Source organism: Lycorma delicatula, chromosome 1 (assembly GCF_047948215.1).
Source record: "Lycorma delicatula isolate Av1 chromosome 1, ASM4794821v1, whole genome shotgun sequence".
Lineage (NCBI taxonomy): Eukaryota > Metazoa > Arthropoda > Insecta > Hemiptera > Fulgoridae > Lycorma > Lycorma delicatula.
Genome location: NC_134455.1, coordinates 365,129,764 through 365,147,843, shown reverse-complemented (window position 1 = coordinate 365,147,843; position 18,080 = coordinate 365,129,764). Strand labels below are relative to the sequence as shown.

General features: G+C 32.2%; 1 protein-coding gene across 1 annotated transcript in view; it reads left to right on the top strand.

Annotated features, from left to right (window-relative positions):
- PolrMT (mitochondrial RNA polymerase) overlaps nucleotides 1-18,080 on the top strand; it is a 106,150-nt gene that overhangs the window by 87,457 nt on the left and 613 nt on the right. Inside the window, exons 21-24 of the mRNA XM_075353653.1 lie at nucleotides 798-904; nucleotides 4,908-5,089; nucleotides 6,235-6,406; nucleotides 14,846-14,937. Coding sequence (XP_075209768.1) covers nucleotides 798-904; nucleotides 4,908-5,089; nucleotides 6,235-6,406; nucleotides 14,846-14,937 — 553 coding nt within the window. The remainder of the gene's footprint in view (nucleotides 1-797; nucleotides 905-4,907; nucleotides 5,090-6,234; nucleotides 6,407-14,845; nucleotides 14,938-18,080) is intronic.

The following is an 18,080-nucleotide window of genomic DNA, read 5'->3' as shown; positions in this document are numbered from 1 at the left end:
GAACATAGCTTTATATGGAAGTGAAACTTGGACGATCGGAGTACCTGAGAAGAAAAGATTAGAAGCTTTTGAAATGCAGTGCTGTAGGAGAATGTTAAAAATCGATGGGTGGATAAAGTGACAAAGGAAGAGGTATTGCGGCAAATAGATGAAGAAAGAAGCATTTGGAAAAAAATAGTTAAAAGAAGAGACAGACTTATAGGCCACATACTAAGGCATCCTGGAATAGTCGCTTTAATATTGGAAGGACAGGTAGAAGCGAAAAATTGTGTAGGCAGGCAATGTTTGGAGGAGTATGTAAAAAAATTGTTAGGGATGTAGGATGTAGGGGGTATACCGAAATAAAACGACTAGCACTAGATAGGGAATCTTGGAGAGCTGCATCAAACCAGTCAAATGACTGAAGACGAAAAAATAAGAATAAAGTAGCATATTCCTAACTACTTTAAATTAAAATAAATGCAAGTGCAATAAATTATGATAACTGGAGCACGTGATGACTATTAACAATTAATTGTTTTAGTGTAGATGTAGATTCTAATTAACACATTGTAGCCTGATTATGTATGGATGTAAGTTAAAGGCACACTTTCTACATGAACAAGTAATGCAGCTGCTTATGAGCCTTAAATAAAAAAAGCTAACTTTTTAACACACACACACAAACACATACACACACAAATATATATATATTAGGGAGAGGGGCGGATGAGAAAGAGAGTGGGAGAGAATTAATTATAAACAATATGTGCCCTGTGTATATTTATATTAAGCTTCTTATTCTGTTTTGATTACAGATATTGAAGCGTTCCCAAATGAATATGTTTGGTCTGCATCTACTTACCTTGTTGGTAAAACATTTGAAAGTCTTCGACAAATGTTTACATCTACGAGAGAGATTCAGGTAACCAATTCTTTTTATTTGTGTTGGGTGCAGAGGACTTAATCTTAAACTGATTTCTGAATTCAGATTGTAAGACTTGTCTTTTTACAAAAACAATGTAAAGTCTTTTAATGAAACCATGTGTTTCTTATGTTTTTTAAAGAAAATTTTATATGTGGCAGGTTGGTTTTTGTTAATATCAACCCTACCCTTAATAGTTGTAGATTTATTTTATTAATGGTTAAATATTGTCCAAGTTAAAATAGTAGAAAAATGGGGAGAATTTTTTGTGATCTAAAATCGTACAAGTGATGAAGGAAATGAAATTGAACAATCTTTTTAATTTTTTTATGATGTAAAAATTTACATAAGATTCTATTCTATCAGAAGTAAATAAATGGTCACTATTTAACTTACTGAAAGTTGTTTATTTAGTCATTACAATAAAGTAATTACAATAAATGTTTATTGTTATGCTTTGTACATTATTGTTATTTTTACATGCTTTTGTTAAGCCACTGTTTGCACCAGTTATTACTTACTGGTGCTGCAATTGGTGAATATTGAACAACTCATATGAACATATGAACTCACATTGAACAACTCATATGCTACATTCATAGTTCTACTGTTTATTTTTGAAATAAAAAATTTAATATGTGATTGAGAAATTATAAAAATATATCTCTTACAGCTTTTAGTCATTGGCTTAAAAATGATATATTGGTTGCAAAGGGTTATATAATTTCCTCATTGCCCTACACAGATTTTTATTTCAAATATGAACTGTAACCACTTGTGCACTGTGATTTTCAACTCTTCATTTTCCTTGAATCATTGAGATGCAAGCCAGGTTTTTGATATATAAGAAGAGTGCTAAGTCACTGGGCGCAAGATCGAGATTGTAGGGTGAAAGATCAACAATCCCCACTCAAATTTTTGAATTGTTTCTTTTGTGCATGCTCTACCAAGTGTGGATATGTGTTATCATGAAGAAGAACAATTTCTTGATCTGATCTCAGCATTTCCCATCGTCGGTTTTGAATGGCACAATGGAGTTTATAAAGTTTTTCACAATAGACGAATGATAGTGTGGATATTCCAGGTTCCATGAAATCAGTCAAAAGCCCTTTTTGTCCCAGAATACAGTTGTCGTGATTTTCTTTCGAGACTGGGCTTGTTTGAATTTTTACGGTTTAGGTATACTGGAATGACACACTGCATGGATTGTTGTTTCATCTCAGCTGTGTTGTACAAACTCTATAGTTTTGTCACCAATGACGATACAGGCAAAAATCATCTCCCTTGTGGTTATAGTGTTTGAGAAAATCATTTACAGATGTCATTCTGTGATCTTTGTGAGTAATTGTCAACATTTTTGGCACCATCCTGCACACAATTTATAGTATACTGAAATGACTAATGACTGACTTTAGTCAGTCTCGATTCTCAACAATGTTGTCTTTGAACTTTGAAACTTCTGAAAATGCTAGAGAAAGATTGCTACTCATAAAGTGATGATTTTCTCTTACTTTTGCATTCACATGTTCAACAAGTTGATCAGTTCAGTCACTAGGCCTGCTACTTCTCTGTTTGTCACGAACATTTGAACGACTTTCCCCCACGACACCATCACCTCAGTTTTCCTTCACTTATTGTGGTAGGTCCCTTATGATCCACACAATTGATGGTGAATTTGAGCAGCATATGTCGTGTTGCAATTAGATATCTAGTCACTAATAGAACTTCACAACTGTTGAAATTTGTTATTACCGCACTCATTTTAACACACAGTCTTGGGAAGGCAAACAACAGTGAACTGGTAGCAATGTGGCGGTTACATATTCATCAGACTGCTTAAAGCTACTACACATGCACAAACCAATCATTGTTGCCAGTCATTATTTGTAACTTATCAGCATTTACTTTTGAACCGTGCCTCATGTATGGTATATCCAAAATAAATATTTTCAACTTTATTATCAAATTTCAACTTTTTTTTTGTCAATGGATTTTCAAGATGAGGAAACTATTAAGAAATAATGTTGAATATATCCCACCCCTAAATACAATTGACCTAAAATTCTAGAATTTTATATAACTTGGATAAGTTTTAAATAAGTAAAATTCAATTTTCTACGATCACTCTATGAAAAATCCAAGTGGTTAAAATATTCCTCCCCTTTTCTAATTTTGTCTAAAAGTTTAATGCCATCATTGCCCCATGTATAGATATTTTTTGAGTTACTTTTGAAGAGTTAATATTGAGCTAGTCCAGAAATATTAATCAAATAACAGGTTGACACATACTTGCATAATACCTTTTGGAAATTTCTTTTACTTTTTTTTTTGGCCTAGAGGGTCTTGAAATGACGTTTTTGTAGATCTGATTACCCAAAATTTTTCCAGTCACTACACTTACCCTTTATATCTATGCTGTTGCAGAAGAAAAAGTTATAATTGGGAGAAAAATTATTCTTATTTATTTCTGGTGAGACAGGCATAAATGTTTTATAAGCAGAAAGGCTTTAAAATCTAAAACTCAAAAAAAAGTTATAAAATTTTTGTTTACATTTAATTTGGTAGATTTGAGTATATAAAATGTTGTAACTGTACATTTAAAATATTTAAATGCTGAATATTTATTGCAGTATAAAATTTAAATCGGGAATCAACTGTTAGAATATTGAGCAAAATCTTTACTAGCTGAGATATAAAGTCAATCTGAATTTTAAATTGCATCTATTAGGTAGACTTCATAAGAAAGCTATCTATTGTAATGGGTATGGGTACCATGATTCGACTTCCGGAAAATTTGACATATCCTTTCATTTCACATCCCCCAGATCCCAAAACCACCTCAGTCCAAAAGTTTATATATATTTTTTTTTTTTTCACTTTCTTTTGGACACGATAACTGCCGTAATTTTGCGTCAATCATTTTCAAATTGATACATAAAATGTAATGACTAAAATTCTCAGTTGAGTTCATTAATAGGCAAAATAAAATCATGGGTGGAAATGGGGGGCTTTCACTATAACTTTATTATTAAGTAAAATATCAAATTCATTTAAAGTTCCTACTTTTCTTTGGATAAGAGCCTAAAACTTATCTAAGTAAAGTTTTTTGATATCGCCAACCATTGGCCCAGGAGGTGGAAAAAATGGGGTTTCAAAAGCAAGGGATGACCAAAACAAACAACAATGAAAACAAAATATCACTATATCTTTCTTATTAAGTAAAATATCGAATTCGTTTAAAGTTCCTACTGTTCTTTGGTTAAGGGCCAAGGGGGAGAAAAATGGGGTTTCAAGGACAAAAAAATCATAGCTCACTTAGTAGGCACTGGAATCATAAGGAAGTCTTAATAAATTTAACAATAGCTTGTAGTCTAATGAGAAAACGTAGTGTCCATAAAACGTGAAAAGTAACGTTTGATTATGAACTTGTACAATCCGAGTTTGCCTACCCCTATTTTGCCCCGGTGAAGTCTACCTTCGCCTTCGGGCACGCCAAAAGGATTTTTTTTAAATAGAGAACTGTTATTTAATAGTTCTTAGTTATTTACTTATTTTTTTAATAGAGAAATATTATTGTTAATTGATGTAATTCGTATATACAATATTTTATGTTTCATGTAACATATTCATCATCATTCTGCTTCAGTTCATCATCACCATATTAGATTTTCTGTTTAGGTTGTAAGACTCTTCACTGATTAAAGTTAGATAATTACCGCTGTACTTAATACAATTTGACTTTGTTCCTTAAAGTATGTTTGACTCTTTTTAGGTACATCAGAAAATATAAAATTACTCTGGTTTTATTTTTATTTTTTTGTAGTTGACTGTCATATTTATGCTATGCGTTATTTGTAATCAGCGTAAAAATAATATGTATAACGTAAGATATTTCTGTAAATTATTATGAATATGTGTAGATTACCTATAGGATAAGGTATATATTTTCTCACAAGAATTCCTATCATTATTTTTTTTTATTAAGAAAGTGCATTATTTACAGGATTGGTTCACCGAATGTGCTCGCCTAATTTCGCAAATGTGTGGTCAAAATGTTGAGTATGTTACTCCTTTAGGTTTACCTGTAGTTCAGCCATATGTACGACGTAAACATAATAATTCATATTCATTGTCTTCACTTGGTCGTATCGGGTTGTTGAATGGATTCACTGCAGATATGTTTGAGTAAGTCGTATCTTTCTGTTAATCTTCACATATCTTATTCAGTGTATTTTTACTCATTTGACCACCTATTTGCCTACATATATATTTGCATCTATATGAAAATGTGCATTATATAATTAATATACACACACACACACACACACACACACACACACACAGAGAGAGAGAGAGAGAGAGAGAGAGAGAGAGAGAGAGAGAGAGAGAGAGAGAGAGAGAGAGAGAGCGAGAGAGAGAGAGCGAGAGGGAGAGAGAGAGCAAGAGAGAGAGAGAGAGCGAGAGAGAGAGAGAGGGGGGATTGCCCATCAGGGAATAGAAAATTATTTTTCTTTTGCCTTGATTAATGATGTTACCATTCAAAGATGTGATAAAATAAAGTTGAGAATCTTGTTGTAGAATTATAGTAGGATAAAAAATAGAAACTATATTGATTAGATGAAAAATTTAATAATTTTCTTTGAAGTTACTTTTCAAAATGCTTTCATTTTAGTCGCTTGAACAAGAGAGAAAAAGTTGAATTGCATGTATTACAAGAAAAATTATCAAAGTATAGATCTAAACAAAGAGATTACAGTGAAATGCTTTTGATGCTGATTATTAATAGCGGAATTTTCTAATGTTTCTCTATAGGGGTATCAGAGTGCAAAATAATGTATTGTTTTAAATTTTATTAATATAAGCTACCTAGTAAAGAATATGGAGGTAAGACTTATCTTCATTTTGCTATGAAAGTACTTTCATGGGAACTTTCCCACATCCTCAGTCTTGATTGAAATATTTAATTAAACCCCATATTAAAAATCTATATTAATAGAATTTAAATATAATTTAACGGTTCAGAGGAATAATATAAATCGTAAAAAGATTAATCTCAGTAAAAACAATATATTATTGATATATAATTAATACTTATACTCTTTATTGGGATGTATCGTTTTAGTTATATGTGTGGGAAGAGTTTGGTATGTTATTCAAAAGAATTAAAAATTTTTAATTGTTATGAAATTGATTTAAAAGCTACATTCATTTATTTATATAGTTGCTTAATAATAACTAATTTATAACGATGTAGTCTTGCTGCCAGAATACTTTATTGTATGTATTAGATGGTTGGAGTGGTTATTTATTGTTTGCATTTAAAATTGTAGGAGACCAAATGTGATGAAACAGAAGAATGCATTTCCACCAAACTTTATTCATTCATTGGATTCCAGTCACATGATGTTGACATCATTACATTGTGAGCAGAAGGGTATAACTTTCGTATCTGTACATGATTGTTTTTGGACTCATCCTTGCACTGTACATATTATGAATAAGGTGAGTTAGTTATTAATTATAAAGTGATTTTTGTTTTGCACAAAAAGCTTTCTGTTTGATAATTAACCCTGGAGATTTTAATATAATTTAATTGAATGGTTAATCAGATCAGTATGAATCCTAATAGATTTTGATGTTTATTGATCTGGTTGATAAGATTGGGTCTATATGGATTTAATTTAGTTGGTAAGGCTAAAATTTTAATTTTATAATAAGTAACGACCCACTTTCTTGCTGAAATTAGTTGTGTCCAAAGGTCTGCCTCGTATATCCTTTAATAAATTAATTCATTTTGATTTGTGTATATATATATATATATATATATATATATATATATATATGTATGATTAAGCAGCAAATTCTGCTGTCCAATATGTACAACAATATTCATCTGTAATAATTTTAAAATTTATAGAACAATAACATTTTCAGCAGTCAAGAAAATAAAAACAATTTATTTTAATGTAATTATAGAATTAAATACAAACTGAAGATGTGGGATTTTGTGAAACTTGATTTTTGGAATTAAAATGGTAAGTTTAACTTATCCATTTACTGTGTTTTGTTAAGTTTCATTCAACATTAAATTTTATTAGTATAGAGGTCAGTATGAATTATTTGAATTTTCTAAAAAACAAAATATATATATATAAATAATTAATATTTGTGAGAGAGAGTAAATAATTTTTGAGAATTCAACATTTTTTATGAGAGTTCCCATTTGCTTAATATAATATACAATTTTTTTATTATTAATAAGTTTTCAACTTCATATTATATATATTTATTTTTTTAAAAGTTTACGTAGTAAATAATAACTTACTACTGTTGGTATCTTGGATAGTAACAATAATAATACGAGGTGCGACAATAAAGTAATGAGACTGATTTTTCTTTATAAGATGTGGCAACCCTGCAGCTTGCGTAGGCACACCATCTTTGACCTTGGTTTATAAGCTACTTCTAGTCCAAGCGGCACATTGATGCAACTGCTCAGTCGTGAGTTGTGCTGTAATAAGTGAACACGTGTTTGTGTCTCTCGTCACAGAAATGAAACCGCAAAATATTGCGCAATGGTATGCCATTTCTTTTTGCGTTAAATCGGGTAAAAACGCGACGTCAACTTATGGTAAGCTTCAGAAGGCTTTCGGAGAGGAGGTTATGTCAAGAGCTCTAGTTTTTCGGTGGCATAAAATTTTTAGTGAAGGCAGAACGAATGTTGAAGATGAAGACCGCAGTGGACGACCATCAACCTCACGGACAGATGTCAACTTGACCAGGGTGCGTGAAATCGTACTATCTGATCGAAGATTATCCGTGAAAATGATTGCAGAAGAACTCAACATCGATCGAGAAACGGTTCGTCTAATATTAACTGAAGATCTTGGTATGAGAAAGATTTGTGCAAAAATGGTCCCCAAAAATCTCACACAACAACAGCGAGAAACACGGAAAAATGTGGCAGTCATGTTAGTGGCAGCAATGTTAGAGCAAACGGAAATCAATCCAGATTTGTTGAGCTGTGTTATCACTGGTGATGAAGGTTGGTTTTTTCAATACGATCCAGAGACAAAACACCAAATTTCGCAATGGTGCTCAAAGGGATCACCCAGACCAAAAAAAGCTCACATGTCAAAGTCAAAAGTGAAATATGCATGCTTGTGTGCTTCTTCGATTCCAAGGGAATTGTTCATAAAGAGTGGGTGCCTCCTGGACAAACAGTTAACCAATATATCTACAAAGAAATTTTAGAAAGACTTCGTAAATGAGTTCTTCGTGTCCGTGCCAACATTGCTGATAATTGGATTCTGCATCACGATAATGCGCCATCCCATACTGCTCTGTCATTATAGCAATTTTTAACGTCAAAACAAATTTCAGTACTACCACAGCCACCTTATTCACCAGATATCGCTCTGTGCGACTTTTTTCTATTTCCAAGAGTCAAAATGGCGGTCAAGGGACACCATTTTCAAACAACACAAGATATCCAAAAAGCTGTGACAAGGGTCTTGGAGGATATTACAGAAGATTAGTTCCAGAAATGTTACCATCAATGGCGGAAGCGCTGGAATAAGTGTGTGCAATCAGAGGGGAACAACACTAAACATGACTAAAACGGTAAGCAAAATTTTTTTCACATCAGTCTCATTACTTTATTGTCGCACCTCGTATAAACAATACATGTATTTTTCTTTAATAAAATTTTTAATCCCAATCTAATATTAAAAAGTAATTTTGAAATAAACAAAATTTTAGTTTTTTAAATTAGGATTCTTAATTGTGTTTGAAATAATAGAGGCTTTTTTCTCCAGTTTTCTGATAAATATTCAAGTTTAGTAGTAAACAAATCTAAATCTCGTTACAACAGACGTTTTACTCTAAATTTATCTCTGCACACTACTGCAATTAAAATACAGAGTGATTCATGTAGTGTTGCTGGTGGTTTCTGACTTCATTATGTTAGTGAGAATAATGAAAAATTTTTAATAAAAATGGATCCAGAAATGATGTGTTTGTGAGTAAAGGCTAGTGAAAGATTTGCCCTGATTTCAGGTTAAAGAGTGAAATAAAGCCATACTGAAATTCTAGGAACCCAAATTAAGCAGTAAATCTGTTGGTTTCTTATGGTTTTGAACTGACAAATTGAATAAAACAGGTTCCAGAACCACATCTCCAATAGTTTTCATAATGTCCAACTTTAAACAGAAAAATTTAATGTGTAAAAACTTTTTTTATGTTTGTAAAAATAAAAAAAATTGTTAAGTGACTAATAAATGCATAAAATTTATTATCGATATTTGTAGAGAATTTAATTCTGAGAAAATTGATCTAAAATAGCCCAAAATAAAAAACAAATATAGTTGATTTCTTAACTTGTAATTTCTTAATTGCTAACATGACCATATGAAAACGAAGGGATTTCACGTACAAAGCATGTTTGCTTTTCTACAAATGCAGTGATACAAAATATAGTGTTGTATAAAAGATAAAAATTAAATTAATAAAATAAAAAAACCAGTACTAATGTTATTCAGACAATAAAGTTTATGCATCTTTCTTGAATTGACTATTAAATTGAAAATTTAAAAACTTATGATTCATAAATTGGATACACAGAAATCAGCTGGCCAGCTAACTGCATATTTTATTTCATGTCATCAGTGCACTGCATGATCTGTGTTACTGCTGTGAATTTTTTCCAGTAAGGATCATTTAATTAAGTGCACTATGTGTATGTTTTAATATGTGTCATATTGTAGCAATGCCTCTGTAATTTACAACTGAAGAATACAACATTTACCTTGGGGATGTATTTTGGAAATGCCGCTGCTGCTCAGAATATCAAAGATGTTTTCCTAACTGCAGAGTTCTAAATCCTAAAACAGTTCGTGGAACATTTTATATGCTATGAGAAACAGACGCATTTCACAGCATTAATACCACAACTGTTCTGCCCATCATGATGTCGATATTAATGAAATCATTATCGAGGTTACTCAGTTCCGTCTGGATGCCTCTCTCAACAGTTTAAAGTTTTCCAGCTTATGGTGTGGAGGACACTTCATAACAGCAAGCTGTACCTTTCCATAATCAACAAGTACAAAATCTTAACCAGAAGATCCTCTTCATTTGCAATATTGCTATTAGTTGCATGTGAACCACCAGTTGTACAGTTTCATTTTATGTACTGACAAGGCTCAGTAATATCAATGTGTCAATATCCTTTGCAACACACTTGGGCTAAGTCAATCCACACAAGACAGTAGAATGCCCGGCACCATTTAGCATCAATATGTGATGTGGTCAAATTTACGATCTGCTAACTGGGCCATTTATTCTCTCAGGACATTTAAATTCTGATATTTACTAGGAATTACTGCCGCTGCTATTAGAAGATGTTTCACTAGCATCAAAATATCACATTTACTTTCAACATGAAGGGCTGCCTCCCCACTTCTCACATGCTGCATCAACATATTTAAATGAGCAATTTTTAGAGTAATAGACTGGCTGTGGAGGTAAGATTTTTGGGTGTGAAATGAGTTGAATGAAAAGTATTGTATACAAGTTCATATTCATGAAGTGTATGAACTTTTATAATTAAATTTTTCTTTTTACATCAAACAATATGAAAAGTACTGGAGATATGGTTCTGGAACCTCTTTTATCCAATTCATCATTTCAAAAACCATAAGAATCATCAAAATTATCCCTTAATTCATGCTCCTATCATTTCAGGATGGTTTTATTTACTATACCCAGGATTCGGGGCAAAATCTTTCACTAACCATAACTAACTAACAGAGTCTTTATGGACCCGTGCTTATATGAACTTTTTTCGTTATTTTCAGTAATAGATGAGCTCAGAAACCGCCAGTAATTCTAATGAGTTACCCATATAGTAAAAACATTTGAGTTTGTATTGAAGAATAAACGTTTTGATGATCCATGTTTCTTGATGAATTTGCTATTGGGGGCATTGAGAAGTTAATTGAATCTTTTAAAAATTTAATTGTATTATGCAATACCATACAATACAATACTCACTATAAATATAGGATTTTCATACAGATTTGGCTACTTTGTGATATAGTTTTGAATTTCTCATTTCCTTTTTTATGTAATGTAAAATCAGAAAAGTGATGCCATTTTTGACCAAGATAGGTATTAGTTTGGGAAAGAATTTTTGCTGGTCCTTTAATGTTAGCTATTTACTGCTAGATTTCAGTTACTTTTTTAAAAGGGAAGTTGGAAACATGTACATTAATAAATTTAATATTATTACACTGTTTTTATAATTCAAATATAATTGTACAGGAGCAGGCACCCAAAAATAACTGGAATCTGTATGTGAAGCATAATGGGGAATTCTGCTACTAGGTGTAGCAGGTTTACAGTATTCTGTACATCTGCTTAAGTAGCATTGTCTGTATTGTTAGTAAGGCATTCCATGTCTGCTTTTATTTGATGCTTATTAAACGTGTTCTGATCATAAAGAACCGTCTGTATAAATTTTGTTTGCTATTTTGGCTTCTGAAACAGTAGAGATTCTTCAAAGTTATCTTATAGGGAAAGCTGTAAGTAAAACAGGTTTATGAGTGATTTTCATGTTTCAAACTAATAGAAATATGATTTTAAGATCGACCAAGATCTGACCAACTTTTTGTAATTAAAAATGACAGATCTTGAAAAAGTTTGCAGTGCAATTTGCAAAGATTGTTGTCAGACTATTAAAGAGATTTCTGAACTGACTTGAGTATCTTAGAGTTACCAAACAAACTTTAACTGACTATTTGAACATGAAATGTGTAGCTGCAAAATTTGTGCCTTTGTTGTTCATAGATCAGAAAACCAGGTGTTAATGTGTGCCGTGATTTGAAGGACTGACTTCAAAATTATCCACATTTCTTTCTAAAATTGTGACATGAGAATTGTACTATGGTTATGACCCAGAAATGAAACTACAATCAAGCTATTGGAAATCACAGAGTTCACAAAACACCAAAAAAAGCACAGCTAGTTCAGTCAAGTGTGACTTTTTTTTATATGAATGGGATTGTTCACAGACAATTCGTTCCTCTTGGACAGATGGTCAATCAGTATTTCTCTGGACATTAGAGATTATATAATAGTGTGTGACAGAAATGTCTGGCAACATGGGAGAGTGGCCATTGGTGATTGGTTTTTGCACCATGACACCATTCGAGCCCAACTGCTGTCTGTGTCAAACATTTTTTTGTTGAAAAATAAGATGACCATTGTTTCTTACCCTCTCTACTTGCCTGATCTTGCTCCATACAACTTTCTTGTTCCTGCATAGGAGAAAAAACTCAAATTTTGTACTGTGAAGGAAGTAAAAATTGCTGTAGATTGTGGAGAGTGGTTCTCTTCAGGAATTATAAAAATATTTCCAGCAGTGGGAAACTTGTTGTGACAAATGCATTCAGTCTTGTCTGTTTTCAGGTATATCATTTAAATAGTGACTATTAGTAATATGCTGTCTTTCTAAAATAGCATAAAAAATTCTACCTTTAACATAATAGAACATTGTTAACTGTGTGATGTTTTCATTACCTGGCTGGGGAACAGTAATACTTTTACTGCATACTTTGCAGCTTAGATTGGATTACTTGCATAACTGATGTAGATCGTATTACAAGTCACCACTCTTTCAAAATTGAATCCTTACTAAAGTAGCATTTTTTATTATGATCATTGGCAAGCTCTCTCGGAATTCCATCTTGAACATGTTTTGATAGTTCACTTTGTCATGAACTTTTGATCAAATTGTATCAATTCTTATATTATAATTTTCATAAATTATTTGTACTATGAGGGTGAATCAAATTTAAATGGTAATTTTACTATTCTACACAGTAACCAGTTCTGAGCTGGATGGCAGAGTGGGGGGGTTAATTTTCAGTGTGTTAGAGAGGAGGAACGAGCTCATTCATGGCTGTACTGACTTCAGTACAGCCATGAATGAGCAAGAGGTTCTGTTGTGTGTTGCACAACATAAATTCATAAAGTTTTTAACTAATGAAGGCATTAAACCTGTGGAAATTTTAACTCATTTAAAGGTACAGTTTGGTAATGATACACTCTCTCAGAACTGTGGGCCAGACAATTTAAGGGTGAGTGAGAAAGTGTAGAAAATGAAAATCATGGTTGATGCCTAAGGTCCAAGTCTCACAGCTGCAACATCTGTGCCATTCGAGAACTGGTACCAATCGAAGGTGATTGCTGGTTCATTGTTGAAGAAATCGTGTCAGAAGTGGGTATTAGCTTTGGGAGTGCCCAATCCATTATCACTGATCATTATGGCTTTAGAAAAATTAGTACTCAGTGGGTTCCGAGGTTGTTGACCGAAAATCAAAAACAGATTATTTTGGAAATCTGTGAGGGACTTCTGAATTGATTTTGGCAAGAAGGGGATGATTTTTTGTGGCGCATCGTCACGTGTGATGAGAGAAGGGTCCTTCATTATTCTTTGGAGTCAAAAACGGCAAGTAAGGAGTGGTGGAGGAAGGATGACGGCTGCCCAGTGAAGACCAAAAACCTCTCTGTGAGCCGGAAAAGTTTTATTTTTGACTCGAGGGGAGTTTTACTCATTGATTTTCTCCACAATCAATGAATGGTGAATGTGGTTTACTATTGCCAGCTGCTGCAGTCCACAAAAGCCGCCCATCAAAACAAAAGATGAGGTATGCACATCAGAGATGTCATCCTTCTCCATGACAATGCCGGACTGCACACTGCGATTTTTACAAGAGATAAATTGGAAAAATGCACTGGGAAACCTTCAGCCACCCTCCCTACAGTCCAGATTTGTCCTCCTATTACTATTTTTTGTTTGTGCCCTTGAAATAATCACCTGGAGGGGAACGATTCGAAACAATGAAGACATAGAGGAGTGCATGCGCAATTGGTTGACGACTCATATTCATACATTTTATGAACAAGGAATATTCAAGCTTCCAAAATTGTTATTCATTTATAATCATTGGCAAAATTGTTAAGATTGTGCAGAGATTATATAGAGAAATGATTAGGTATAAATTGTGTTTATTGTAATCAATAAATTTATACAAAAAATAACAGTTAATATTTGATTCACCCTTGTATTAAGTTACCCATTTCTTTGATTAAATTTATAAATGTTAGATTCCAAAGCTGGAGTTGTGACTTAATCAGCAGTCCACCATATTAATTATAAGTGACACTTATGTGGTCACTTTTGAATTGTTTAACCCACTTATAGAAATTTACATAATTCAGACAAGTTTTACTATTAAGCATATGAGACTAAATTCAAGTGGCTTTACTATGCATTCTGATATCAGACATTTTATTTTAGAAGGCTGTTCTTCATAGGTGCAGTTTTCAGAAGGACTTTCCATTGTTAAATGATTGACGGTAGTTATGGATATTAAAGTAATTGTCAAATCATTTACTTTAAATTTATGAAAGGAATGCTAGCTTATAATTTTGAATTACATTTTTATCTAGATGTTCTTTTAACTGAATTTGTATGCCTGTTTACTTAGTGAATGACAGTTATTTAACTGGTAGAGCACAGAACATTTCAGAGGTCTTTTATTTGAAGAAAAATTTTGTTTCAGGAAATGAAGATGTTTTATTATTAAATTATTGAAGGGCATAGTTTAACCTAGAGACTCACCTAACCATTTTTAAACATTAAAATACTCTTATTTTAATAAGTTTTAATAAACATCATATAACACCAGTTATCCATCTCATCTGATAAGTTCATCCATTTATCTGTTAAAGTTGTATTAAAATTACGCTACTTTAGGTAATATATAAATCAAATATAAAAGTTAAGATAATGGATTAATTTTTTTTTTTTAAATCTGCCAAATCCATGTAGTTGTTTATTTAATTATACTTATTGAAATATTCTTTATGTTTCAGATTTGTCGAGAACAATTTGTTGCTCTTCATTCTCAGCCCATACTTGAAAATCTTTCTTCATTTCTTATTCAAATGTACAGCTATAAAAATATGTAAGAATCTATTAATAATACAATAATATTAAGATTTTACAGCACTTCATAATTTTTACGTTTCTAGCGTTTGTTAAAACATGCATTGAACACTCATATATCTGATCAATTGTCTGTTTGACAACTTCTGACTTGAAAAATATACAGGTGGCCATGAAGTCACCGTACCCCCTAAAGTTAGAACTAAAAATTTGTTTTGAGTTATAAATGAAAAATGCAATATAATAATGAATTATTTTATTTATTTACTTGATAGATAGTATTAATTTTAATGGTCCAGTGGGTCTGGGTGTTCGCCCTGGTGTTGCACACCCAGTTCTATACTTCGCCATGTCCTCTGTTACATGCAACAGAGCATTTCTTGTGTTATATTATGGAAGGCAACCCTCACAACAATTTGTGATGTAGTGACGTGCAGATACATGTGCCTTGATTCCCCATAACGAATTGTCTGGTGTGCTGAGATCAGGACTTCGTGGTGGCCATCATAATGGAGCTGGTGATGCTGGAGTACTGTGGCCAATCCAAAGTCCTGGAAATTTTTCATTCAGAAACCCGCAGACTGATAGAGGAAAATGTGCAGGTGCTCCCCATCCTGCCTCAACGATATTTGTTCCACGAGATCCTTCTCTTGAAGCTGTGCATTGTGTTGTGGTATTAGCCATGCCTGGAGGCGTGGTTAATATCACAGTATCTCTAAATAAGTTTGCGCATTCACTGGTCCATCAAAAAAATAGGACCTAACAAATGAATGTCATTCCAGTCCATATCATGATGTACAGTGGATTTCTTTCCAACTCTTGTTGCGTAATAAGGATTTTCTTTTGCCCAAAAGAAAATCACCTGCCATATTTCTGGCAGGTGAACTGCGATAGATTGCAACATTGTCAGTAAAAAGCACCTTTCTATGGTGGACTGCAGCGAGGAATGTCTCTAATAAAGCCTGGCAGGATGCAGCATGACGTTCCGCATCTGCATCTGACAGTTCATTGATGAACATCGGATGAAATGGCCTAACGTTCTAGTCATTTTTATATGGTCTTGTATTGTCATCTGCGGTATATGAAGTTCAGCTGATCATTTACAAGTTGATTTCATTGGGGATTGTTCAATGGAATCTGCAACAGCAGCACATAATTCACTCTAATGTTTCTAACCGCATTAACTTCATCCACTCCTTTAACAATGCCTAAATCAAACACACATTTTTCCTAAGCCAACATTGTATTGTTGCTTTTTGTGGTGGCGGCTTATTAAAGTATTGCCGAAACATATCACTAATTAACTTCATTGTTTTATTTGTATGTTGTTCATCAATGCATACTCTTGTCACTAATCGCTCCTCGATGCTATAACTATTTGTGTCAGCCATTTTATTACAACTGTCTTTTACTCAGAGTGTGTGACGTAAAAATAAAATGTAAAATTTTACTATCATTAGATAGTAAAGGTATTTATCCTATTTTACAGAAGGTTTTGTCACAAAATAGTGAAAATCAACTAAAACATACTATTAGTATTTTAAAAATCATGTTCACTGTAATGTATATATAAACAAAAACTAGAAAATAAAGCTAGAAATATTTTCATATCAGCAAAAAAATCAATTATCACTCAGGAATAAAATGGTTCATTTATGCACCTTTGGCAAAAGCATGCAAAAAATGTCATTTTCTGAAGAATGTAATAAGACTGAACAATTTATGTTAGAATTTATTTAACTAAAAGTAATACAGTTGCAAATAAACTATTTTAATTTTTTTTTTTTTTTTTATTTATTAAAAACATGTTTTATTTTCTTTGCTGCAAATGAAATTTGTGAAAACATTTTGAATATAGGTGCACTTAAAGATTTTATACATACAAAATTGTACGGTTTTTGCATAGCTTACATCTTTGTTTGGCTTTTTTCACATGCTCTGAAATAATGTGTCCTATTTGATCTTAATGAATATCTGATGGTAAACTGTTTTTCGATGATGACCTTTGGTTGCCAGATGGTGAAGGAAGATTATTTTTACTTTTTTCTTCATTTTCAGCAATTCTTCTTGGTATTTTTATTTCTTCACTCTATTGATAATACAAGGGAAGTCCTAAAAATCAGTATGATTGATTTTAGTGTTACTTGCAAGTCGGTATATTTTCTATGAATTTACTATAATAGAATCAACAGTATTTGTAAACAATGGCCACCACTATTTTTTCCGTATACTCAAAATCTATAATTTACATTACCATTGTCATAGAAATCAACACCACTCTTACTTGTATAATCTGCTATCATTAATGGCTGAACAAATAATGGTGTCTTTCTTTTGAGCTATATCTTTTCATATTTGATAATGGATATAAGGATATGCCATTGTGGTTACTGGTAACTGTCACCACTGCATTATCATTCTATCTAGCAATTGTGAAATTTGTTTTTTCAGTGGGCAGTGAGGAAGCCTATTTTCTCTGACAGTGCCAGTCGCAAAATATATTTGCTAAAATATTTTTCGTTCAGTAAATTAAACAGATCATATGAAGAAAAAAAATTGTCAAAAAAAATTCTGTGCTCATTAGGATTGGATACACATTTAACAGTGCTACTTGTGTTCAAAGACAATATTCAGATTTTTCTTTGCTTGCATCTTTGTATGGAATAAATTGGTAGAAATACACATCTGAATACACAAATGCCAAAGCTTAAATCCAAACCTAGTTTGTTTTCCCATGATAAACATTTTTCCTGAATGCCTATCAAAATATGGTACCATTTCTTCATCGATAAGAAAAACCCCAAATTGTAAATTCTGATTATTGACAAATGTAGAAACTGAACATTTTATAAAATAACGATGTCTGAAAATAGTAAAATGATAGTCAAAACAAAAATTTAACAATTTGAACATAAAAATTGTATAATATGGGATTGCAAAGATATTATTTGTAATATAAGAATAATTTGTTGCTCCCTTAACAAGTGATTCATCACTCCATATGTCAGAGATTCAGTCATTCACACCATTATTTTTAACAACCAGTATTCATTATCAGTTTTCAAAATAAATAAACTTAATGAATAAAAGCAACACTTAAAGTGGAAATATTATTTTTAACATGTATATCATGATCATTATGGACCTTATACAGAAGCGGTT